Source organism: Dunckerocampus dactyliophorus, chromosome 20 (assembly GCF_027744805.1).
Source record: "Dunckerocampus dactyliophorus isolate RoL2022-P2 chromosome 20, RoL_Ddac_1.1, whole genome shotgun sequence".
Classification (NCBI taxonomy): Eukaryota; Metazoa; Chordata; class Actinopteri; order Syngnathiformes; family Syngnathidae; genus Dunckerocampus; species Dunckerocampus dactyliophorus.
In genome coordinates, this window is record NC_072838.1 from 16,361,478 (window position 1) to 16,385,508 (window position 24,031).

Genomic DNA, 24,031 nt, shown 5'->3' on the forward strand with positions numbered 1-24,031 from the left:
GAGCAAGCGGCACGCTTTTTATTTGCTTCTTATCTTTATACGCTTTCAATGTGATCTTTGTACACTTTAATCAATCGATTCTGGAAAGGGAAAACTGGATCTAGAGGGTCTCAAGTGCACAACAAGCCAACGTATTGTACCTCAGCCTGGTCTTTCTGAGTCTCAGCGTGTCAACCGCACCCAAAAACTGATCTAAAAGGAGAGCCAGGGAGTGATTTCAACCACACTGCAAGTGAAGATCACAGGAGTCCTTCCTGCGGAGTGTGCGTCCCACCAAACGAGCGTGTGTGAGTGTTTTGGAAAGGTGTGTTTCCAATCCAAACGCCACAATGTTAGTCATTCATTTTCCACTACTTCTTCATATGTAAAAGCTGTGTCATTTAATTGCTTCATCAATGTAACGTGTCTCATGGCTGACAAATGAAATAAAACTGTGACAACCTACCCGAAAACAAGTGGATGTGTGTAACCAGATACCGTACATGCCTGCACGGATGTACAAACACTCACAGGGGGGTCACAAGATCTCGTGAGGTTAAAGCGTTCAGAAAACAAAACGTCTCGTGGGCACGAGACCTGGGACGATAACAAATTAATCACACAAAAAATGCAAATGAACTCCATCATTCTGCCGACCTTCGCTCAGCCACTTTTCAAAAGACAACCGCTTCAGCAGCGGCCATTTCAGACCATTCTGACTTGTTTTTTTTCGAGGCACATGTAGAATATTGTGTTCTACGGCGATATGGACATGGAACCTGCCAAAAGAAACATTAGACTCCCGTCTTTCATCAGAAAAGAAAGTTTGTTTCTACCTTTTTCAGGTAGCAGTGGGACGTAGGTACGTTTCAGGAAAATATCAGTTCCCAACTACAAAAGGGAGAAAAGCAGCTTTTTGTGAAAAGAAACATTTCAAGCATAACTTTCACTTTGACACAAATATTTTTTGCTTTTGTGACAACTGAAATATCTAAACAACTACACCACAACATAAACAACACAAAAAGGGGTTTGTTTTACATCAAAATATAACACCATGACCTATTTACAATTTCCACATATGGAACTGAACTATGTGCACTCATGTGCACGCGCGCGTGTGCATGCGTTCAAATGTCCCTACGATGCGTAACCTTCTGCACGCTGCGCTCCTCCACGCTCTCTCACTTCCTCCTTCCTGTCCTGTGTGATCAACATGATCCCTGTTGAGCTCTTCTCAAATGCACTTCTGCCACCTTGTGGCCGTCTTTTAATGGCTTGAAAGTGCTCTGAAGTGAAATGGGTTGGCGGGGCGTTGCGTCATCACCTCTTCTTGCCTCTCATTTAAAAAACCCCGCAGAAGACGCACAAATACGTTGTTGCGATCAGACACTCGGGATTATAAAAACGTATAAATACGTTTTTGCGACTGACTGAGTCACCCAGTGGGTGGAGGCGGGGCCGCTAGCATACACACACCGTGCAGAAGAGTGTAACGTAGAATAAGTTAAATTTGTTAATTGCAATATATTGTCATATTTTTTTATTGTACTTTTCTTAAAAGTGATGTTAAAATCCAGTCTCACGACACCCCCGTACACTCACATGGAAATGAATTCATCAGTTAAGGGCCCGTAATAATTAATTTCCCAGGGTGGAATGATTCTACAACTTGGCATTAAAAACACAAATTGGGTGCCTCTGAATCCTTTTATGCTGAAATAAACATTTTAAGAGCTGCATGTTCCAACAGAGATACGAGCTACGATCCCCTGACTGTGAGGCCAACATGCTAACCACTCGGTATACACCACATTATTGTCAAAATGATACAAGCTAGCATACATGAAATACACGGGCTCGTTTTATCTGTGTCTTACGAACAATTAGTTGCTAAGTAAGCAAGACGTCTCGCTTGATGGCGGCCATGTTTTCCAACCAATCTTGCTCAGATTTCACACGTACGTGCTCGTCAGTCCCCGAAAGGTGGGTGTACCAAATTTGGTGGCGGTTAAGCCAAACACCCGATAAAGTTGGAATGGGTGTCTGGTGGATCTGTGTGTCACTCTGACTTATGTGGTTTTTAAGAGCACCACCGTGTGGCGTGTTTGTCAGAAAAGTAATAGCACGGGCAACACAGTCGGGGTGCATGTTTTCACCAAATTTCACCCTTTTGTGTGCAGCGGTTGAGGAGTAGAAGAGTTCCAAAAAGCGTGGCGTGCCCTCACGTTGTCCCTGCATAGATAATGTTGGAGGAAGTGGAGGGGGGGATAGAGACCAAGACAGGCCAGGGTGGGTGAAGGAGTTTGGGGTGTGTTGAGGAGGAGGAGGCTGAGGTGATATTTAAGCCAGTGGTAAACTCTCTCCTCATCCATCTCTGCCTCGACTGTCTCTCCATCTGCACCGCATCCAACACGAAGCAGGCCTTCCATCAGCACTCAGGTAAGTGGGGGGGGGGTTACCTCAATGTGCTTTCTCCTCTTCTATCTGATGAAGTGTGCAACTGTATCTGCTGTGTAAGACCCGCATGCGAGTGGAAGTCCAAGCAGTCGTAAATATTGTGTAAAACCTCTTCTATATTATCCAAGAGCTTATTGCAGGACTGCAAACATGCTGGGCTCCATGGAGTTCCCGTTTCGCCTGCGTCCGTGGTTTTTCACGTATCCTCATCTCCTCTTTTGTCTAATTTGGGCTCGACCAGCGACCAATGACGTGTAATATCACACCCTCCAGCAGGTCTACGACATGGTGTATGATCAAGGATAGATGATGTCGCCATAGATCTACAGTTGATTGGCATCCAGGGGCTTTTTGTGTGACTAAGCGAGTGTGGAAGGCCTCATATCATCAAGCACCTCAGGTTACTCGGCCTCTTAGTTTTCGGAATTAACAAGCGAGGTTTGTGTTTCACTGCCGGTGTCCATGTTGGATAATTGCAGGCACGTGTCCTGCAGCGGATCAGGGCATCCACTGTTGGTGGGGGGAAACAGGAGTTCAGAACATTCCATGAAATAGTTTTTTAATGTATTGTTGTATCTCTTGTTGTGTATTAGCTTGGCTGAAATAGAAAAGTACTCGGAGAGCGCGGACCTCCACCAAGGGACGTACTTCCTCCCCCCACCCATATTGTGATTCACACCAAAATAATAATCCTACACTTTTGGGGTCAGTCTTTGATATTGGAAACTTGTCCTGTATTTTTTTTCAAGTGCTCTGACCATTTTTTGTGGAGTTATACGCACAAATGGCGAAAATGGTCTTATGTCGCAATGTTAAAGAATGCTTTAAAAAAATTCCTGATCCGGATGACCCCCAGATCTTCCATATCCCATTTCCGACAATTCATGAAAATTTCACCCAAATCCATTCGGAACTTTTCAAGGTATTTTGAAGACAAACAGACAAACGCCGGCAAAGACCTTCGCGCTTTCGCTTGGCAGAGGTAATAGCCCGCTACGTCAATATACTTCAGTGTTTAAAATAAATGAATTACTGAAATTATTAATCAATTATTAATTTATTTAAATCAATAATGTATTAATTTAAATTAATTGAGTGTTTTGTAGTCTTTATGCTATGATATGAAATATACTACTTTTTAAAATTTACCAGTCCCATTAGGTGAATTTGAAAAATGTCCGTATCGGACCGGCGTCGCCGATATCAGCCTGAATTGGACTCAGTATGGAATTGGAAAGGGTTAGGGTTAGTGTCAGGGTTAGAGTGGCATCCCAAACCATAACCCAGTGGTATCGCACATCACTGCAATAAGTTATCCCTCAGTTCCACACAGCATATGTTGTTTTTTTCCAGTAGAAGTTGTGCATAATGCGACGTTTACTGTATGGATGCTCTTTGTTTGTTTTGAACCCCTCTGAGACTCACTGACTCGTCTGTGTCTGTGCACAGTCTCCACACAGTCTCATCGCAGCGGCAGCAGCAGCAACGCCGAGATGCCTGACACAATGTGTGTAAGATTGTTTGAAAATGCCCAAAAACCAAGTAAAAATGAAGCTCACTATAACACACTATAAGCCTCAACACAACCTCTCCAATGTGAAGTCAAACGGTGGCTTCTGCCTCCTCCTCCACCTCCTTCTCAACGGCTTACGTGAGCGCCCACACGCAAGCCGGTGGTGGGAGGGAGGGGTTGGCCGGAGCGGGCACCCGGAGGACGACCCTGACCTCTTGACCCCTCTGTGACCTTCTGCAGCATGTCCAAGGAGCCCACTTCCAACCTGGAAAGTGCCATGCAGATGCTCATCAAAACCTTCCACAAGTACTCGGGGAAGGAAGGCGACAAGTACACACTCAGTAGGGCGGAGCTGAAGGAGCTGCTGCTGGAGGAGCTGGGGAGTTACTTAGGGGTAGGTGTGTGTGTGTGTGTGTGTGTGTGTGTGTGTGTGTGTGTGCGCGTGTGTGTGCGTCATCTTGTATGCAGTCCATTCCTAAAAACAGCAGAGCGCTTCTGTCATAAAGGGGATCTTTGATCTTGTTAGCAACTGATTCTAAAAAACAACATAGGGCTCCTGTTGTCAAAAGGATCTCTGACTTTTTTTCTACAGCCGGTTCTTAAAAACAGCAGAGGGCTCTCATAACGAGGATCTTTGATGAGCATTTTTGCAGTAGATCCTATAAAACAGCAGAGTGTTCCTGTCACGGAGAGGATCTTTGATTAGCATTTTTGGAGCAGATCCTTAAAAACAGCAGAGAGCCCCTGTCACATACTGTAAATGATCTTCAACTTGGATTGTTGCAGTAGGTTTTTAAAAACAGCAGAGTGCTCTTGTCATGTAGAAAGGATCTTTACTCGGGTTTTCTTGGTTGGAACTGATTCCTACAAACAGCAGAGCGCTCCTGTCATAAAAAGGATGTTGACTTATTACCAACTTATTCCTAAAAACAGCACAGGGCTCCTGTCATAAAGAGGATCTTTGACTGTTTTTTTTTCAGTAGGTTCCTAAAAACAGCAGAGTACCCCTGTCATATGAATGAGCTTTGAATAGGGTTGTTGCAGTAGCTCCTTAAAAACAGAAGAATCCTGTCATATAGAGATGATCTTTACTGAGCCTTGTTGGCTTTTCAGGGCACTCCTGTCATAAAAAAAGACCACTGACTAGCATTTTCGGAGTAGATCCTTAAAAACAGCAGAGTGCTAATATCATACACAGGATACTTGACTAGTGTCTTTTTTTCCAGTAAATTCCTAAAAACAGAAGCCAGCCTCTGTCATATAGAGGATATTTCCTGAGGATTTTTTGTTTTCAACTGATTCCTAAAAACAGCAGGGCACTCCTGTCATGAAAAAGGATGTTAACTATAATTTCTGGAGTAGATCCTTAAAAAAAGCAGAATACTCCTGTCATAGCAAGGATGTTTGACTTGTGCTTTTTTCTCCGACTGATTCCTAAAAACAGCAGAGGGCTCCCGTCACAGGAATAATCTTTGACAAGGATTATTGCAGTAGGTTCTGGAAAACAGTAGAGTGCTCCTGTCATATCGAGAATCTTTATAAGTGTTTTTTTCACAGTAAATTCCTAAAAACAGTAGACAGCCTCTGTCATATAGAGGATCTCTCCCAAACGTTTTTTTGTTTTCCAACTGATTCCTACAACCAGCAGGGCACTCCCGTCATAAAAAAAAAAGGATCGTGGATAAGCATTTTTGTAGTAGAAACATGAAAGAAAAGTGTAGTAAAAACACCAGAATGTTCCCATCATATAGAAGATATCTGAGTATTTTTTTTTCTCCAACTGATTCCCAAAAACAGCAGAGGATCTTTAACTAGCGTTTTTGCAATGGGTCCTTAAAAACAGCAGAGCCCTCCTCTCGTAAAGAGAATCGTTGACTCACATGTTTGGTTTTCAGCTAGTTACTAAAAACAGCATAGTGCTCTTCTCCCATAGAAGATCTTTGACAGGTATTTTTTAACTTAGTCCACAAAACAGTACTCGTCCTACAGTACTAGTCCTGACTAGTGTGTTTGAGTGCTTGTTTTTCTATGCTTGTGTGGCCTGTTTGCTGTCCTACTTTAATTGTGAGGTCATTTGTCTTTGCGGGAGACATTTTCTAGGATGAGATCCTCTCATGCCATTACACCATGTGGGTGTGTGTGTGTGTGTGTGTGTGTGTGTGTGTGTACGTGTGTGTGTGTATGACACACTTTGCACTTCAGTGTGCAGATGCTTTGACACACAATTGAAGGTATGTGCTCATGCAGGCTGGAACTCACAAGTACAGGCAGGCCTGCACGCGCACACGCGCACACACACGCGCACACACTTTCAAGGGCCACATTCTTAACTCGTAACACTTCCTGCTCGACAGAGCTCCAAAGATAACGAGACGGTGGAGAAGATCATGAACGACCTGGACGCCAACAACGACGGCGAGGTGGACTTCACCGAGTTCATCATCCTGATGGGCGCCCTGACGGTGGCCTGCAACGACTTCTTCCTGGAGTTCAAGACGGACGACAAGCCCAAGGGCGGCGAGGCGGCGGAGTAGAACCACTGAGTCAGGGAGAGGGGGCTGATGGAATGGGGAGGGAAGGGGGAAAATGGTTGTAAATCACAGGGGATGAGGAGGCAGTTGGATTTTTCTGTCTTACGCAATGTTTCAACAACACACAGAGTACTGTGCAAACGTCTAAACCGTGGTCGGACACATACGGGACACTTTGCAGGATTACACTAAATATACCAAATAGAATTCCACTGAACCACGCGGAGGGGTGGCACAGCGCTCAACAAGTTGGCGCTTTAGTGAGAATCTAGATACAAGTGCAGATTGAGTTCCTTGAGTGATATTCAATCAAGACAGACTGGCCCACAGGTTCTGTGCACAACTGACTCGTTAAAAACCCCCACCAGCGGCTAACACTTTTGCAGCAGATTCCTACAAACAGGACTTCTGTCATAGAGAGGATCTTTGACTAACCTTTTTTTGTAGTGGGTCCAAACAGAAGAGCATTGCTGTCTATATATATCGATAGATGTACATCTTTGACGAGCGTTCTTAAAGTCGGTCGTGAAAAACAGCAGAGAGTTGTGGCCATTTTTACATTAAGTCCATAAAAAACAGTCATATAGAGGATCTTTGACTGAGTGTTTTTGCAGCAGGAACCTAACAGCAGAACACTCTGGTCACATAGAAGATCTTTGGTGTTTTTGGGGGAGGGGTTTCAGAAGATTCCATAAAACAGCAGAGTGGTCCTGTCATAAAGAGGATCTTTGATTAACATTTATTTTTTAAGCAGATCCGAAAAATATCAGCATGCTCCTGTCATACAGTGAATCTTTAACAAGAGTTTTTGCACGTGGTGCTTAAAAACAGCGGAGTGATCCTGTCATAAAGAAGATCTTTGACTAGCATTTTTTTTTAGCCGATTACTAAAAACAGCAGAGCGTTCCTGTCAAATATAATATCTTTGACTGCTACTTTTGCAATAGATCAGCATTTCCAACAGCAGACCATTCCTGTCTATATTTACATATCATCGATATACTTATTACGGTGGCTATTTGACAATCGTTTTTGCAGTCGATTCCTAAAAACAACACTCATGTTTACACAGAAGATTTTTGACTAGTGTTTTCTCCTGTCACTTAAAGTATCTTTGACGAGCTCTTTTCCCCACTTAAAACAGCAGACACCTCCTGTCATAAAAAAGATCTTTGACAAGTGTTTTTGTAGTAGATCCCTAAAAACAGCAGATTGCTCCACTCATTTTCATCTTTGACAGATCTTTGACTAGCATCTTTTTTCTTCTTTTTTTTTGCTGTTGTTGGCCTTGATGGATGTCTGCGTGATACTATCATTGCTACCAACAGTGCTAACGTACTTTTGCACAGTACCCTGCCCCGAGCCACAAACACATGGGTCGCTGACCGCAACACATGTGTTTTTCACAGCTTTACGCAGCATTCATCAGCACATCACTGAGTCTTTTTAACTCTCTGCTACTCTGAATGTTTCTTGGACAAAAAAATGGCAGTGAGAAGAAATTCAATTACAGGAAGGGGGGTGAGAATTCCTGTGAATACAAATGCAATATTAAATCACAGTTTATTATATTATTGCCTTCAACAGTGGAACGTTTTTTCCTCCTTCTCTGAGCGCCTATTTTGTAATCTTTTTTTTTTTTTGGTAATGACTCATGCATTCTTTCCGAATATTAAATGTGGTATTTAACCAACACGTTGTTTGTTTCTTGCACATCTTCTTCTACTCAAGTGTGAATTGCTACAAAGAAGAAACAATGTCATAGCAAAGTGTTACTTTCATTATGAGTGTGTGTGTGTGTGTGTGTGTTGGGGATTCCCACAGAGCAAAGCTCGCCGGCTCGCACATCCTGCCAACAATATCCTGCAAGTCTTGTTCCACTAGGCTACGTATAAACTGACCCAGATGTGGGATTTGGATCCACGTGGAAAAGGTTTGACGAAAATGAGGGACGCGGGGAATAGAAGAAGAGGAAGATGAAGAGTGATTGTGTGCATGTTTGTTTTTGAATGAAGGAGTGAGTGAATCCAATTTATGGCGTCGAGCAGACAAGAACGCAGCTTGGAAGGCAGCTCTATAATCACACAGGAATGTTGCATTTGCGTGCGTGTGTGTGTGTGGGGGGGCGCACTGTGACTGTCCTTCACTGGGTATGAGTGAATCCACCCCTAAACTACGACTGCAGGCGGACATGCTTGAAGTGGACAGACTGTTTCTTACCTTGCTCAGGTCAGCCCTCATCGAGTGGGCGGAGTCAACCACTTTGCTCAACTCTCAGCAGCCTCTGATTGGCCACTTTTTGAATATTTGGGTAAACAAATGTCTCTGTCGAGCCCGTTTTAGCCCCAAGGGGATTAAAGTTTAACAGACAAAAACTGCTCTGCCTATCAGTTACCGGTTTTTCAGCTGTTAAAAGATGATAACAAACACCAAACAGGATCATGTTAACAAAATAGGGTCTAAAAAGTGCTAAAAGTATGTGGTGTCAAATTACGCTTTTGTTTATCTAAGACAGCAGTTTTCCATGTGTGAGGTGCAGCAGCTCGAGAAAAATAGATAAAACATTTACTGGTAACTTAAGCTATGTAAATAGAAATATATACATAGATTTGGGGGATTTTTTATTAATTTCAGTATTTATTATTTGTATTAATTTAAATATTTGCTGCTCCCCCACACTTTCCAAAAATCTTAACACTGTGTAACGTTCATACTGTACACGTATTAAAAACTGCCCTGCCTGTTCACATCTTTTTTCAAAAAATAAACGGATCAAATTGATAAAATATTGCAAACATGGGATACATACAGGGTAAATTTTTGCAATTAAGTACAGGTAGGAAACAAAGAACAGCAGAACCAATATGTGCAGGTGTTGTTAAGGTTCCCTTTTAAGTGTATGTACTTCCCCTTGCCCGCCCCTCATGGTTCGTGTCTTCACTCCTTCCCTACCTGTTTTCTCCAGGTTAGTAAATATTACAAAGTAGTTTTAATTTAATATTTACCGCTCAGACATTTATGTTTTGGGTAATAACTTTACAGAAGGTGTCTTCGTATAATTTAACGAGTTTGTGGCAACACACTCTGCCATCAACGATTGCGGCGCATGCGTATATTAGGCCGCCATCTTGGATCATCGATTACTGTACGCCGTAGGTGACAAAATTCAATATTTTGCGTATGTGGATAATCAAAATTCCAAACAACTGATAATAACTTATGAAAGGAAGCTTGCACATTACATTATTTTATTGATCGATGGTCACCAACACGAAATAATTGAGCGTCAGGTACATCTTTAGGTAAGAGGTGCAGTATAAACATAAAAAATTGACGCTGTGTATGTATGTACTTAGTTGCATTCCAACTCTGTTCCGATACAAAAGGAGCTAATTGGCTCGTGGCTTTCATTCCCGTGGTGGCTTTTGTTTACATTACAGAAATATTTGAGGCTTCAAGTTAAGTGTTCTATGTTTACTTTAGGGGTAACATCATTGAGAGTTTATAATTGGGTTAATAATGAGGAGGAGGGATAAATATATATGGGGTAAGGTTGCTGTTGAAAGTTGCTGGAGTTTTTTTTAAAGGCATCTGTACCCCATATAATTGGGACTAATGCTAAATAAATCATGTTTATGCATGTTCTTTTATAAAGAACACTAAAGTTTGTACGGTCTATCAGGTTAAAGTGACATAGTGATGAAAAAACAGAAGGCCTTCATTATGTATTAAAGCTGTCGTGTTGACCCTTCTAGGCCACCGTCGTAGTGGTGCATTTAGGTAATCAATGCTTCACGCAAGAGCAAACAAGAGAGCGTGTGACACTAATTAAATGATGCCTTCAGGTATAGAGTGGAGCACGTCTATAACATAAAAATAGATGTATCAGATAACTTTTCCCGGTGTAGATGTTCTCCTCGGGGATTGAATTTGAGAAGGTCTGCCGCTTTTCCTCGGGTCGATGAAATCCATCTTGATGGAAGGAGACCCCGAAGGCCTCGGAAGATACATATTCATTACGAGGCCTCACATAAACAAGGCCAATAAAATTAGTTTACAGTTACTTTTGGTCATATGAGTGAATAAGTGAGGCGGTTCAAATTGTCTCGTGAAGCGAACCAAGCAGGGGTCGTGTCCTCTGCAGGGGTCAAGGTCAAACAGCATCAAATGACACAAGGTGAGGAGGATATGTAATAAAAGTAGACAGGGAGACAGGGATCACATCATTAAGTGTCCTTGGCAAGAGTGCAGTGTTACTTGTCTTCTATTAATACCTTCTTCTTCTACACTGTGTGGACAAAAGTATTGGGACATATACAGGAAGTGAATCTGAATGAGGAAAAAAATATGCAATTGTTCCTTTTTGTGTAGAGTCCACCCGTATGGGAAGATTTGGGAGTGTGTCTGTGCAGAATTGTTGTTTTGTTTTGTAGACCTGAACAAAGTTCTTTTTTTTTTTTAAATCTTTTTCTGCCTTAGCTTCCTTGCGCAGATGGGGAATTGGATTTTTAGACTTTTAGATAAAATTGCTGCACCACTGAAACCAGAAGCCAAGAAGCACCGTTAAGTACTTTATTGTGTAATTTAGCAATTGATTATGATTGTTTTCTATACTATATACTACTGTACAGTATATGATATAAGGGCTTCTCAAATGGTCTCAATCTGGGATCCATATTTTCCTGTAGTCATTAAGTTGCGACCCACTTTTATTTAAGACGTTTTTATTTCAATTTTTTTACACTGACTTTTGTATGTTATATTTTTTTCATGTGTTTATTCATTTATTTTATTTAGATTTTGTTATACCTTCATTTAAGTCAAACCAAGGAAATGTATTTTTTTAAATAACCTATGTCATCTATTGAAACATTAACACGCATAATTACATGTCCAAAATGCATTTTAGAGGAATTTATTAAGGCATTTTGTCAAGGAAATGATAACTAAAAAGAAGGACATGATAACTGTGTGCAAATAATGCATCAATTAAAATGTAATTGAAAAAAAAAATAAGACTACAAATTCAGTTATTTCACTTTGATGACTAAAATATTCCTCAATTTTATTTGAAAATAAAAGAAAAAAAACAAGTCAGACATCCATTCTTTTTCTATGCCTCTTATCCTCGTTAGGGTCGTGGGGGTATGCTGGAGCCTATCCCAGCTGCCTTCGGGCGAGAGGCGGGATACACCCTGGACTGGTTGCCAGCCAATCGCAGGGCACCATTCACACCTATGGACAATTTAGAGTCGCCAAAACATGCATGTTTTTGGAATGTGGAAGGAAACGGGAGAACATGCAAACTCCACACAGAGATGCCCAACGGAGAGTCGAACCCAGGTCTTCCCGATCTCCTGACTGTGTGGCCAACATGCTAACTGCTTGGCCACTGTGCGGCCCGACATCGATTGTATATTACATATTTTTGACTCGTTGCCTGCGACCCACTCAGAATGGATCCGTGGCCCATTTTTGATTCCCGACTCCCAGTTGAGAACAACTGTACTACTTGTATACTATACTTGAATTTCTTCAAGGTTGGCGGGTCTCTCGGTGTCTTCATTCATGCCTGAGTGATGCTGGTCCCAGCAACGCATCTGGTGGTTTGTACAGATAAATAAATAAATAAACACTACAGGTTGTCAGTATAGTATTCCAATTCAGGGGGGCGTCGCCTGTGGGTGGGCATGACAAAGTCATCGAGAACCCCTGCATTAAGAAGTGATAGAGGAGGAAAACAAATGTTAGCAACCCTAGCATAGCTACAGTATGTGAGCCACAGTGCCAGCATTGCAGTCACATTTGAACAGCAGCGTCATGCTAGGTTAGCCTATTTGCTGAAGAAATCCAAAGTACTTCTGTCACGTTTAGTGCTGACTGATGATTAGTTGGCAGGGCTTTATTTCAAGATGCGTAGCAAAGCCTGATTTACATCGCTGCATACATTATTGGTAAACCACCGTCTAGCCTCTTCACGGAAGGAAAACAAAATGATCAAACTTAGAGCTCCCACATGTGGAGCGCCAGGCTTTAAGATGCATAGCGAAGCCTGCTTTTCAACCAAGTGAGGGTGATGATTGATTTTTCTCTCTGTCTTGCTCTCGGCACACACATTACTTTTAGAACATCATTAAAAAGTCAATTCTGCATAATAAGGGACCTTAAAAGATTCATTGTGCACAAACAAGACTGTAGCCTCATTCAGTCATCTTTTTCAACATGTTTTACCCGCTTTGATCGTTCCCCACATCCACCACCACCACGTTTGTCTCTTTGTATTGTTGATTTATTCGGGGATCAGAGAGGAGGAGGACGGGGGGGTGGCACCAGGGGATGAGTAGCATCTTTTCAAATCAAAAGAAGACAGTTGGAAATGTATGCAAGGCGCGCGTGTCTGCTTGTGAATAATCTGCACACGAGGGCTCGGCCAAAAACGACAATCCTTTAAATGCTTGTTTTAAAGTTGACACAGACTTAAATTATGATGGCGTGAGCACTAATGCATGACATAGCACCAGGGGACTTTTGAGTTTTTAAGGTGGAGCAGCAAAATTCCTTTCACTGAACTGTTTGTTTCAGGATTTGTCAGTAATAAATGAAACACAAAAGCACATGAAGGTCATTTTAATCGCTTGTTAATGTTCCAGACATTGTCCATGGTTGTTCTGGAAATAAAGTAGCCATAGATAGTGTCAAGGACTTCCCCTGTAGACATAATACAGTAAAACACAACAACTTCACAGTTAAAACAAATCCCCAAGGGACAGATATAAAAGAATAAAAACATCAGTTAGAAGGTAGCTGCAGGCACTAGATCTCGGCAATGACATGCTTTTTATGCATGGCTTTTTAGCAGCTACCCTTAAACAGGTCTTTGTGGGAGGTAAACGTGGTGCAGTGGAGAGGCACGGCCAAAAGAGGGAGCCAGAGAGTTACAAGTTACAGCGCTCCCGAAGTCCCATTTATTTGGTACAAGTGTCTTCTGGTTTGCGAAACGCCCCCTAAATGTACTTCACAACAAGTATTATGGAGGTTTTTCATCGGCTCAACGTGAAGCAATTGATGAAAAAACATAAAACAGCAGAGAAATTATGATATTGAACGATAATGGAATAATACATGTTTTAATTTCACATAAAGTAGGCTAGATACAAACAAGTACCTGATGCGCGACACTGACCAGACATTTTGGCTGCACTGGATCATTTCTGGGAATTTTCCATGGGAAGATCAGCTAAGGAATGTTGGAAGTAGTACATTTCTTTTTAAATAAATATTTTCATTGTAATGGCTAAATTAAGGGGAATTTAATTGAATTATTTATTTAATTTAAGCAAAGATAAATGTTAAGAAAATACACATATGAATGTAACCGAGTACAATACCATTCAAATGTTTGGAGACACTTGCTCATGCTATTGAATGAGAATTTTTAGGGTTTAAAAACATTTTTTTATTGCTTTGATTAATTCCGTCATCAATTTTCAACTGGTTAGCATGTTGGCCACACAGTCAGGTGATCAGGAAGATCTGGGTTCGATTCTCCGTTGGACATCTCTGTGTGGAGTCTGCATGTTCTCCCCGTGCGTGCGTGGGTTTCCTCTGGGTACTGGTTCCCTGTGATTGGCTGCCAACCAGTCCAGGGTGTACCCTGCCTCTCGTGTATCCCTCTGGGATAGGCCCCAGCATACCCCCTAATGAGGATAAGCGGCATAGAAAATGGATGCATGGAATTTTCAACTATATTCCAATTCCCAACTGGGCACATTTCCAGTATATTCATAATCATTCCCATGGACAACTCCCAGCTTTTGCAACCCTACCACAGAATTTGAGTGTTTTTTTTTTTATGAATTCCTGAGTGAGTTATTGTATTCGAGGCACGGGGTGCATCAGGGTCATGTGCTCAGCCCCATTGAAAGGTAGCCGCTGACCGCAGTAGTGGTGTACCACTTCCGGGATGCTGGGGAAGACACAGCTGCTCTGGTCCAGCGTGTAGCCGTGTTCTTTGGTCTGGGCCACCATGATGTGAACGCAGCCCTGGCTTGTTCTGGTCAACAACAACAAAAAAAGATCATAAAAATGGAACATCATGCACCTTCGGGATAAAACTTTCAGGTGAGGCTCACTTGAGGGCGATGGAGTACTTTGTGCTGTCCGATTCGCTGTTCCTGACCAGGAAGCTCGCTTCCTTGCAGGCCTGCAGCTGAAGCTCCGCCTCCTGCCGAGTCACGTATCCATGGTACCAGCTGGACAGGTGAGATGATGTTAAATTTTAAAAAAAATTGTCACACCATTTTTGGACAATTCGGGTCTACCTCTGTTTCTCCAGGGGTCGTGTGGGGTCAACGCAGCAAGCCACAGTTTCAGGGCTGCTTCCGGGACTGGAGGATGACGAGGACCTGAGGATTTTCTGCGTCCAGCTTTTCTGCCTTGTGTGCTGTCTACTTGCGAGGTGAGAGTCTTTGGGTGGACACTCGGGGCCGTCAAAGTGAGCTGACGGATGGAGAGTGGCGCCGAAAAGTTAATTAGCGTGAACACTGACCGAACATTTCAGAGGGTACACCTGCGCCAAGATCTAACAAAAGGATGTAGTGGTTTAAGGAAATGTTTCATTTGTGGTTGCAGTTTGCAATGGTGCAGCCTTGCATTACATCATATTAGGAGATGTGTTTGATATTTCGTGTACCTTAGGGGGGTCAAAATGGTAGACTCTGGTCTCAGTAGGATGCAGTGCAGTAGCATACAGCAACCAAAATAATAAATATGGTCACATGCAACATTTTTGATTGAACTCTTGCATTGGATCTCGGCAGATGTTTCGTACAAAAAGATATCGTGTGCACCTGACAGAGTTTTAACAATGTGCTCCTTCCTCCACTCCCAAGGCAGCTCATGCTCCATAGACGTGCGCATATCCATCTCTGGCCGTGCAACCGCCGCCTTTTCGCTTTCACCACTTCCCTCATAATAAGGGGCATCGTACAGGTGCAAGTTCGCAGGCTGACCCCTCTCTGCCGGGGCCTCACTCCCTTCCATTTGCACTTTGAGCAGATCTTTGGAGCCGCGGCGTCTGATTTCTGGAAGAGTGGAGATCAAAGCCATGTTTGTATCAAAGCTGCATACGCAAGAGTACTTCTGAGTGGCGCAATTATATAGAAAGGCATTGGAAGGTCTGTTAAAATAGTTAGGAGTTGGTTCTAGTGAGAAAGCAAAGCTGGACCATGTGATCTGTCCTAGCCAATCAGAGAAGAAAGCCAAAATACATTAAAAAAAAATTTAATACTAATAAAAATGGTGAAAAGGTTCACGTAGAATGTCAATTTAATGGCAAATTTCCATCTTACAGTGGTATTTATAGTTTCTCTGCTGCAGTCATCAGATGAAGGACAGGGAGAGTCGGCAGGAACACTCAGGAAACGAGTCTTGAAAACAATATTATAAGGGTTATCTCTTTAAATTCACACAGGCAAAAAAAAAAAGGTTTTCAAATATTATAGTGGTGTTTTTAGTAGTACATTTTCCTGCGAGCTCTCCCTGTCCTTCATCTGATGTGTGTGGCAGCGAAAAATGCAAGCCAAATAACAGTCGTGGCGATAAATGGCAAAATTAATGTGAACAATCTAAATTGTCTCCATTTTTTAAAAGTCTTACTTTCCTTAATGTTCCTGCCGACCCTCCCTGTCCTTTGCCTGTTGCATGCCGCCATTCCAAGGAGATGCCACAGTGATGTTGTTTGTTTGCGTGTCTTTTAAATCGGTGTTAAAATAATAGCGGCCCGTGTTCTGCATAGCAGCGATTGTCCATGCAAACATGTGACCTAAACAAGAAGTTAAGAATTTGAGCAATTCTGTAGACTGCTGCACTGGCACAAGCGAAAATTGTCGTGGAATTTGTGTGTTTTGGGGGTGAGCGTTTCTTCAGACTAGGTCACAACCGGTCATACGGGCTCCTACGGCCGGTCTGCGTACAAAAAAAAAAAAAAAAACGCACGGAGGGCATGCGTGTGACGTGCTGATTTTCCAGCCGTAGACTGGCCGCAGACTGGCTGCTGAGGTTCTTTGTCATGTCAAACAAACTCTACGGCCGCTTACGTATTTTTCGGGTTGCAAGGCAAACTTACACACTTTGTACGTCTTCATGCTCGTCCGTACGTCCAACGTGTGCCTTTTGTACATTTTGCTGGTATCAGGTTTGGGCAAAAGGTACATTTTTTTTCTTACGCCACACTTGCGGACTCCGTATGTGTGTCGTGCACCACACGTGCAGCCTACGTAGGTAATTTAGCCATGGTCACCACAACTACGAACAAACAAATAAATAAATAAATGCAGCATTTTGGGGAACGGCAAAAATCGTATGCCCGGTTGTGACCTGTGCTGTAAAAACACCTCTGCAGCCATTCTCTCCTAAAACCTTCCTCCATGACTTCAGCTTCTTGTTTGCTTGTGAGTGAGTGATTCAAGCTTCCTAGTCACATCGTCACATCCTCCTTTAAGGGCTTTTCCAGAAGGAGAGCTGGAAGTAGCGCCACTACTAGTGATCGAAATAAGAACAAAAAACAACCACAAAGCAAAACATGCGCACACTGGCAGCAGCCTATTGTGACTTCTAACAATGGAGCGATGCAATGAAAACATGTGACTGGATGATGGACCACCGGTCTTCCTGGATGTTGGGAAGTTTTGATGAAGGCTCCATATAGGGGGTTTAGGCATACTGAGTTGAGGAGGGGGTGGGCATTAACTTCCTTTTGAGAGCAGAAACAGGAAAGAGGAAGCAAGGGTTGGAAACTGCAGCCATTGTTTGAGTGGGGCCGATGGGGTACACAAGCAATGCGGGGGTTTCACCGTGGAAAACACATACCGGTGATCATTTGCTGGGCGTCGTAAGGCTCCATGTAGCCATCATTGTCCCCGAGTCTCTCAGAGTCCCTTGGCTCTCTGGCCTTTTGAGCATCGAAGGGGTCGGCGTAGTCCTCAAGGATAATGACCTGCAGGGTGGCAACATTTAAAACCACGTTATCACCTCCATGCTTTCTTTCTCTTGCTTCATCGCAAAGGCTGCAGCTCAGAGGGGGAGTTGGCACCTACAGTAGGTGTCGTATAACACAATGCTGCTTCTTTATAACATGATAGCAGCTTTTTGTATTCAGGGTGGGGCAGGGAGGGTGTGAGGACGGGGAAAGGCACGGAGTGCTAAAAGAGATTAAAAAGGGGGAAAAAATAACAATGGGTACAGAATAAATGACTGCACGTGATTTTATTTTACTCAAAGTGGTTACAAAAATGTATCACATATATGTTCACATTATTACATAATAAATGATGAGATATTGTGCTAGCTAATATAAAAATGGCAAAAATTCAAACAAAATATAATTACATTTGAATTATAGCCATGCTAATTATTAGCTATGTACACTCGTAATTGAAAGCGTTGTTTACATTTTATTTTACTGCTTGAAAACAAATTCGTAGGTTCTGAGGCACTATTGTTGTTATTGTTAGTGTACATCTTTAAGTTACAGTTTCGATAATATTTGTTTCATCTTTTACATGTGCCTGATTCTTATTATTATAGGAATATTTTCCAACTTACTGTGTCTGTTTTGCTGTGTTTTTCTGCTTCGGGTACCAGCTGATGACTCATGGTGACGCTACCAGGGTTGAAGTTGGGGCTCTTATCCAGTGTGTCAACACGGATCAGTCTGCTGATGTAAGCGTTTGTTGTGGTGGAGCTCTTCGCGCTCTTCATGGGCTCCTCCATGACCTGGTCCCCTTTGGAGTTTTTTCGTCCTTTCCCTGCCAAGAGGAGGCTGTCCCAGACTTTGCCGTCTTTCTGGGAGCTGCTCAGGTCTGTGGAGGAGTTCTTGCGGTTTTTGCTGCTGGATTTGTTGCTCCGTGCGCCGATCCTGTCTGTACCGTTCTTCAGGTTGATGGGGAACTCCTTGAACCACCTTGCCATGGTAGCTCCTCAAAGTTCTCTAATGGCACCATGAGCCACAATGGAGGACTTTAGAAATCTTTCCAACGAAGGACTTCCTCTTATCTTGTTTAGAGCATGTCATAAATACTTTTCAAAGCCATTCAAGCCTAAAAACTACTAAAACTACCAGCTGAAAAGGCTTATTTTTTAAATACATACATATATACGTACATACTGTATATCAATTAAAAACTACCTTTACTGGATCCATTTGGGATTTTCCTTGCATCAGATTGCTCCTTTGGGGACAATAAACTGTTTTTCTTGCTCCTGGTGGCTTTTACTGTCTTCTCATGGAAGGAGAGAGTGAAAAGGGGAGGGGTTTGAGAAGTTAAAAAGGGGCAGTCATAAACTCTTAAATGGATAAACAGTGACTAGATATTGATTAAAACTGATTTAAGCTTTGTTCATATGTGTTTGTATTAATTAAACCATCATGTGTGCATTTTGATTCATAATTTGTCCAAAAAGGGCAGAAAAACAATTCTACCTAAATATTGCATGGAATGTTAATTAAAATGTATTTTTAATCAAACGCTACCTGTTCACATTAATTAAACCCTCACATTTGCATGTATTTTTCATTCATACTTTGTCCAAAAAGTGCTGAAAAGCAGTGCAATCCTGCCTAAATATTGCATGAAATGTATTTGAAAATCACCACAGCCCGTTCACATTACTTAAACCCTCACATGTTGTTCATTTTAATCCATAATTAGATTATATCATACTACAGACACTTGAAAGGTGAGCATTTAAAAATACATAAGAGTAATCATTTTCTGTATATGTGATACGTTTATTAAGAAGTTGATTTAATGACTAGCGATGATACATCGATGACAATGGACGTACATTATGTACATTTAAACTTATGTGTCCACACAGCGCATAGTTCTGCCTAAATATTGCATAAAATTGTTAATTGTACTGCAGTTTTAATTAATCGCCGCTTTAGTTGAACAGTGGCCTGTTTTAAAATGTGTTCGGGAGGTGGGTGACACCAATAGCTTATGTTGTAGAAAATGAACGATATACAATTGTAATGTTTGTGTATTTTAAATCATCCTATTTATAATTGTATGGAATGTCACGCGGTGTAAAATTGTGAGTTTTGCTTTGTGGCAGTGTTATATTCGTTGACGATAACTCGGCACACCCCCATTGTCGCAAGACATGTACTCTTCCATGATTCGGGCTACTCCTGCTTGTCCCTCTTTGTCCGGTGGCGAGGGAAGGCCACGGCAATTATGGCTAAATTTGCGTTTTTTCTCCCCCCTCAATGAATTCTAGTTAAATGTTGGATCGGCGAGCGAAGACGCCAGAGAGTTTCAATTTAACGGACAGCAGAGCGAGAGCGACGGAAGAAAGGGTACAGTTTCCTCCCCCCCAAAAAAGATGGCTAGGTATCTCCAGTGGCATGCTAACGTTAGCTAGCTAGCTGGCTAACAGGCTAACGCTAGCATTTAGTAAACAACATTTGCCGAAGGAGTCATTTTGTTTTGCCTCTTCTCTTTGGTGATGTGATAAGTTACATTTGTGATAGCGCACGATTTGTGGTGTCTATTGCAAATTAGGTGCGAGCTAAACCCGGTAGCCACTTTTGAGTAACGTGGCTAGCTAGCAGGCTAGCCCAAGGTGGCATCCAAGCTGTGCACATCTGTAAGTGATCATGTACTCTTTAGTGTACTTCTACTGACAGTACTGCAGGTAGGAAGCTATCAAATTACGGAGTTGTTTTGCAGTGAAAGAAGCAACCAGCTCACTTTTTTAACCTGACGTTGATTTGGTGACCAAATCCCGGCGTGACAACAAGCAGAGTGTGCAGACCTGGGCCTAGAGTCACAATCCACACCACCAAACTCGCCATTTTGACATGACCCCAAGCTAGATTGGGCCCCACCACCCACAGGACGTCGTCATTTTTCACATTTTTCCCCCTCTTTGCATATGAAACGGTGACATCACCCACAGTAGTGTTAGCTAATGGCTGCCGAATCGGGGAGACTACTGGCGGGACAAGGAAAACGAAGCAAAGGTAGGAATGAACTTCACCCATCTCCCCCAAATCAGCAGGATTCATCCATTACTGCGCTGCAAAGGGCTGCACTGGTGCTGTTTTAGCAACCCCTTCTCGCCTCCCCCTCCCATGATTATGTCCCAACTTCACGACTGTCCCCTGGTGGTGGCTGTCTCTCACAGAGTGGATCTGTGGATCTCCTGCTATTAATGTACCTTCAGCTCCTCATGTCTTCGTCTTCTCCTGTCCTCCCCTCATTGATCTTCTGCCTGTTTGCGGCCTCTCTCTATCCCCCTTTCCCCCCAAAAAAGCCTGCCAAGGCTCCATGACTGATGATAACCGCCTGGATGTACAAGCATCTTGTCCTCATGCCAGTCTATGTCGCTTCATTGACTCCATCTCAACTGTCGGACTTGGACGCACAAAAAAAAGAGGCCCTAGGTCTAAAAAGCTGCTCCACTCTGTCACTAAGGGGTATTTGGCCAATCCAAATGGGATGCTCTTCTTGTTTGGTGGTCCACCAATAGCATAAGTGTGGATAATAATCCCTTTCCATCCCTCTTCTGCTTATTGTTTCTATTGCAGCTTCACAAATGAAGAGCCCAGAGAAGAAGAAGGCGAGGAAGTCCACCTCACAGGTTAGCCACAGTTTTGACCATCTGATGTAAAAATCCCATATTATTGTATTTTTCACCAATGTTAAATACGTACAGGAAGTCCCACAATAGCGTATTGGAAGTGTTTTGTCCAAAATCTTGTCTTGATTCTGGAATTTGGACAGTTCAGTAATGGGGATCTAACCACATGAGAATTTCATATCACCGTTCCAGTTATAAGCACGGCATTGTTGAATGTGCTCAAAGTGTTTAAAAAGCACTGATACACACAATGAAGTCTATTAACTAAGTTTTGGCATCTCAAAAAAAGCCAAAGGAAAGCAAAACTTTTAGACGCTAAGCTAAATTGTGTGTGTTGTGTCAACATTTGTGTTTAATGCGGCCTTTTGAGTCGTATTTTTTTTTAAATAAGGTCAGTTTCCAATTGTTCCTTTTTGAGAAAAGTATTGCTGTGGTTATCACCTTTAGTACCTGGTGTTGCCAATGGAGATGCAGCATTAGCGAGTAGAGCGGTGCCAAGTAAAGTGGGTACCATGCAGTGGACAAATGTGAATGTGGGCGGTGTGCTCGGAAATGGAAGTATGTGTTTTGAAAGGCCGTTCTTTAAGATCGTTCATTCATAAATTACAGCATTCCTTCTCTTTAAATTTAGGCAGCGGGCTTCTCGCACCTCACGGAGTTTGCACCCCCTCCCACCCCCATGGTGGACCACCTGGTGGCCTCCAACCCTTTCGACGATGATTTTGGACCGCCATCTCGACCCAGTGGAGCGGGCGGACCAGGCGGTGCCCCTTTTCTTCCTAGCCCAGGTGCAGGTGGAGGAGGTGGTTATGGAGGCGGGGGACGAATGGGCGGCGGCGGCAGTGGTGGTGGTATGGCATTCATGGGAGGACCAGGCAGCGGACAGCCAGGCCGTAGACCGCCGTTTGGACCGCCATCCAACGCAGGACCTCACCACCAGTTAGGTTTTGGCGGGATGCCTGGCTTCGGAGGTGGGGGCGGGGGCGGCAGTGGGGGGGCAGGAGGAGGGGGTGGATTCCCTCCTGGTGGACCAACCCAATTCAATATACCACCAAACTTCAGCCCACCCATGCACCCTGGGTCAGGCTTTAACCCCATGTTGTCTCCGGGGGGCATTGGAGGTCCCGGAGGTGGAGGTCCACCCCACCCTCGATTTGGCATGCCTCCACAACAGCAGCATGGACAAGGGGGGCACCCATTTAATAGTCCACCATTACCTGGTGGAGGGGGCCCCAGAGGGCCCCCACATGGGCCCATGCCTCCCATGGGTGGCATGGGGCCCGGCCAGGGGATGAACATGATGAGTGGAATGGGTGGTGGTCCTGGAGGCAACATGTTGGGGGGACTACCAGGAATGCCCCCTCAAGGACAATTCCCTCCATCACAGGATGGCTCCTATCCTGGTCCTAGTCCACCTGGGCCAGGCAACGAGGATGGAAAAAATTTTGGGGGAGCAGGAGGACCTCCACCTGGGTCTCAGCAGCAGCAGCAGCAACAGCAGCTTAACCTAAATCCCAATGGCCCGCCTCCTAATAACACCACCCCTGGTCCTCCTAACTCTGGTCCACCACAGCCTGGAGGAGACTTCCCAGGCCACCCTGACATGCAGCAGCCCAATGCTGGCACACCTGGCCAGCCTCCCTCGGCACAGCCACAGCCCAACTCTTCCCCCAGTGGCCCCCTGAATGGGTCAGGCCAACCTCAGCATCCACCCCCAAATCAGCTGCAGCCCCCCAACAATGCCAACACTCCCAACTCGAACAACTCAGTCCAGCAGCAGCAGCAGTCTACTCCGCCTAACTCAGCCTCAGGCTCCGCCTCTCACAACCAGCAAAACAACACCCCCGGCACTGGTGGTCCCATGCCTAATGTCGCCCCCAGTTCAGGTCAGAACAACATGACCAACAACAATGGAGGCAACACCCCCGGCAGCAACCCCAACCCCCCGTCCAACTCCACTTCCACCCCGAACACCCAGTCCCCCTTGCCTCCCGGCCCGTCTGCCCCTTCAGCAGGGCCCGGCTCCGGCCCAGGGAAGCTGGGTGGTCCCGGCATGGTCTTCCCTTGCGGCCTGTGTGTGGCGGAGGTGCACGACGACCAGGACGCCATCCTGTGCGAGGCGTCATGCCAGCGCTGGTTCCATCGCGACTGCACAGGTCTGACAGAGCCCGCGTACGGGCTGCTGACACGGGAGAGCGCCGCCGTGTGGGCGTGTGACTTCTGCATCAAAACCAAGGACATCCAGGCCGTGTTCGTGCGCCAGGGACTGGGCCAGCTGGTTGCGGCTAACGAGAGCTGAGGGGTCTGAGGGGACTAGCCCTTTACATTCACTACAACCATCACATGACATTCATGCTTATGTATTATAAAGCACTTTGAGTGAGGTAACTGCCCCCCCAACTCCTCAAAACAACAACAGGATTGAAATTGTGATGAATGTTAACTGACACACTCGCTCAGACATCTTGCTTACGCACTGACACCAACACACTACCTCACACATACTTTGTGACTGACCCACACCATCGGCCATTTAAATTGATGCAAACTTCAGTTAAAAAGTCGTCCACAAATTGGTCCGTGTATTTATTAACCATGACAAAAAAAAATCACACAAAGAGTGCCTGGTCTTGTCAAGGGTTTTTGCTTTAAATATTTTCATCATTCTCTAGTGCATCATCTTTAAAATGCGGTGGTACGTCCCTGTAGCAAGTGTATCAGGGAGGGTGGTATTTTCTCTAAGGCAGGGGTGTCCAAACTTTTTCAAGGGAGGGCCAAATACAGAAAAATCGAAGGATGCAGGGGCCACTTACATGTTATTCTTCACCTTTTGTTGACTTTGTTACATGTTAATAACCAATGCAATATAGGCGAAGATATGCTAAGCAAGTATTTGAAA

The 24,031-nt window shown here is 43.9% G+C and overlaps 2 protein-coding genes and 1 long non-coding RNA gene across 9 annotated transcripts; all 3 read left to right on the plus strand.

Moving 5' to 3' along the window:
* Positions 1-1,957: 1,957 nt before the first annotated feature.
* On the plus strand, positions 1,958-8,145 carry s100s (S100 calcium binding protein S). Of its 5 annotated transcripts, XM_054763828.1 has the most exons (5): positions 1,958-2,421; positions 2,716-2,839; positions 3,889-3,946; positions 4,193-4,346; positions 6,307-8,145. In XM_054763828.1, the coding sequence occupies exons 3-5, from the start codon at positions 3,933-3,935 to the stop codon at positions 6,484-6,486; spliced, it is 348 nt and encodes a 115-aa protein (XP_054619803.1). In that variant the 5' UTR covers positions 1,958-2,421; positions 2,716-2,839; positions 3,889-3,932; the 3' UTR covers positions 6,487-8,145. The 5 variants fall into 5 exon arrangements, with proteins under 5 accessions (XP_054619803.1, XP_054619804.1, XP_054619800.1 ...); XM_054763829.1 differs by having other exon boundaries at positions 2,716-3,950; XM_054763825.1 differs by having other exon boundaries at positions 2,716-3,946.
* A 1,227-nt stretch (positions 8,146-9,372) lies between these two features.
* LOC129173685 (uncharacterized) lies at positions 9,373-18,879 on the plus strand. Of its 2 annotated transcripts, none has more exons than XR_008567273.1 (5): positions 9,373-9,448; positions 11,619-14,604; positions 14,685-14,743; positions 14,819-14,941; positions 18,127-18,879. It is a non-coding gene; the product is annotated as an uncharacterized LOC129173685 (long non-coding RNA). The 2 variants fall into 2 exon arrangements; XR_008567274.1 differs by having other exon boundaries at positions 9,388-9,448; positions 14,397-14,604.
* Positions 18,880-19,671: 792 nt separating this feature from the next.
* On the plus strand, positions 19,672-23,447 carry pygo2 (pygopus homolog 2 (Drosophila)). Of its 2 annotated transcripts, none has more exons than XM_054763487.1 (3): positions 19,672-20,512; positions 21,080-21,132; positions 21,764-23,447. In XM_054763487.1, exons 1-3 carry the CDS (start codon positions 20,461-20,463, stop codon positions 23,429-23,431), a joined length of 1,773 nt encoding a protein of 590 aa, XP_054619462.1. In that variant the 5' UTR covers positions 19,672-20,460; the 3' UTR covers positions 23,432-23,447. The 2 variants fall into 2 exon arrangements, with proteins under 2 accessions (XP_054619462.1, XP_054619463.1); XM_054763488.1 differs by having other exon boundaries at positions 19,672-19,846.
* Positions 23,448-24,031: the final 584 nt, after the last annotated feature.

Bases quoted from the DNA above. Each gene is read 5' to 3' on its own strand.
- s100s (XM_054763825.1), top strand. The intron at 4,347-6,306 runs GTAGGTGTGTGT...CCTGCTCGACAG, and splicing joins AGCTGGGGAGTTACTTAGGG to AGCTCCAAAGATAACGAGAC.
- pygo2 (XM_054763487.1), top strand. From the start codon at position 20,461: ATGGCTGCCGAATCGGGGAGACTACTGGCGGGACAAGGAAAACGAAGC. The intron at 20,513-21,079 runs GTAGGAATGAAC...TTTCTATTGCAG, and splicing joins ACAAGGAAAACGAAGCAAAG to CTTCACAAATGAAGAGCCCA. The intron at 21,133-21,763 runs GTTAGCCACAGT...CTTTAAATTTAG, and splicing joins CGAGGAAGTCCACCTCACAG to GCAGCGGGCTTCTCGCACCT.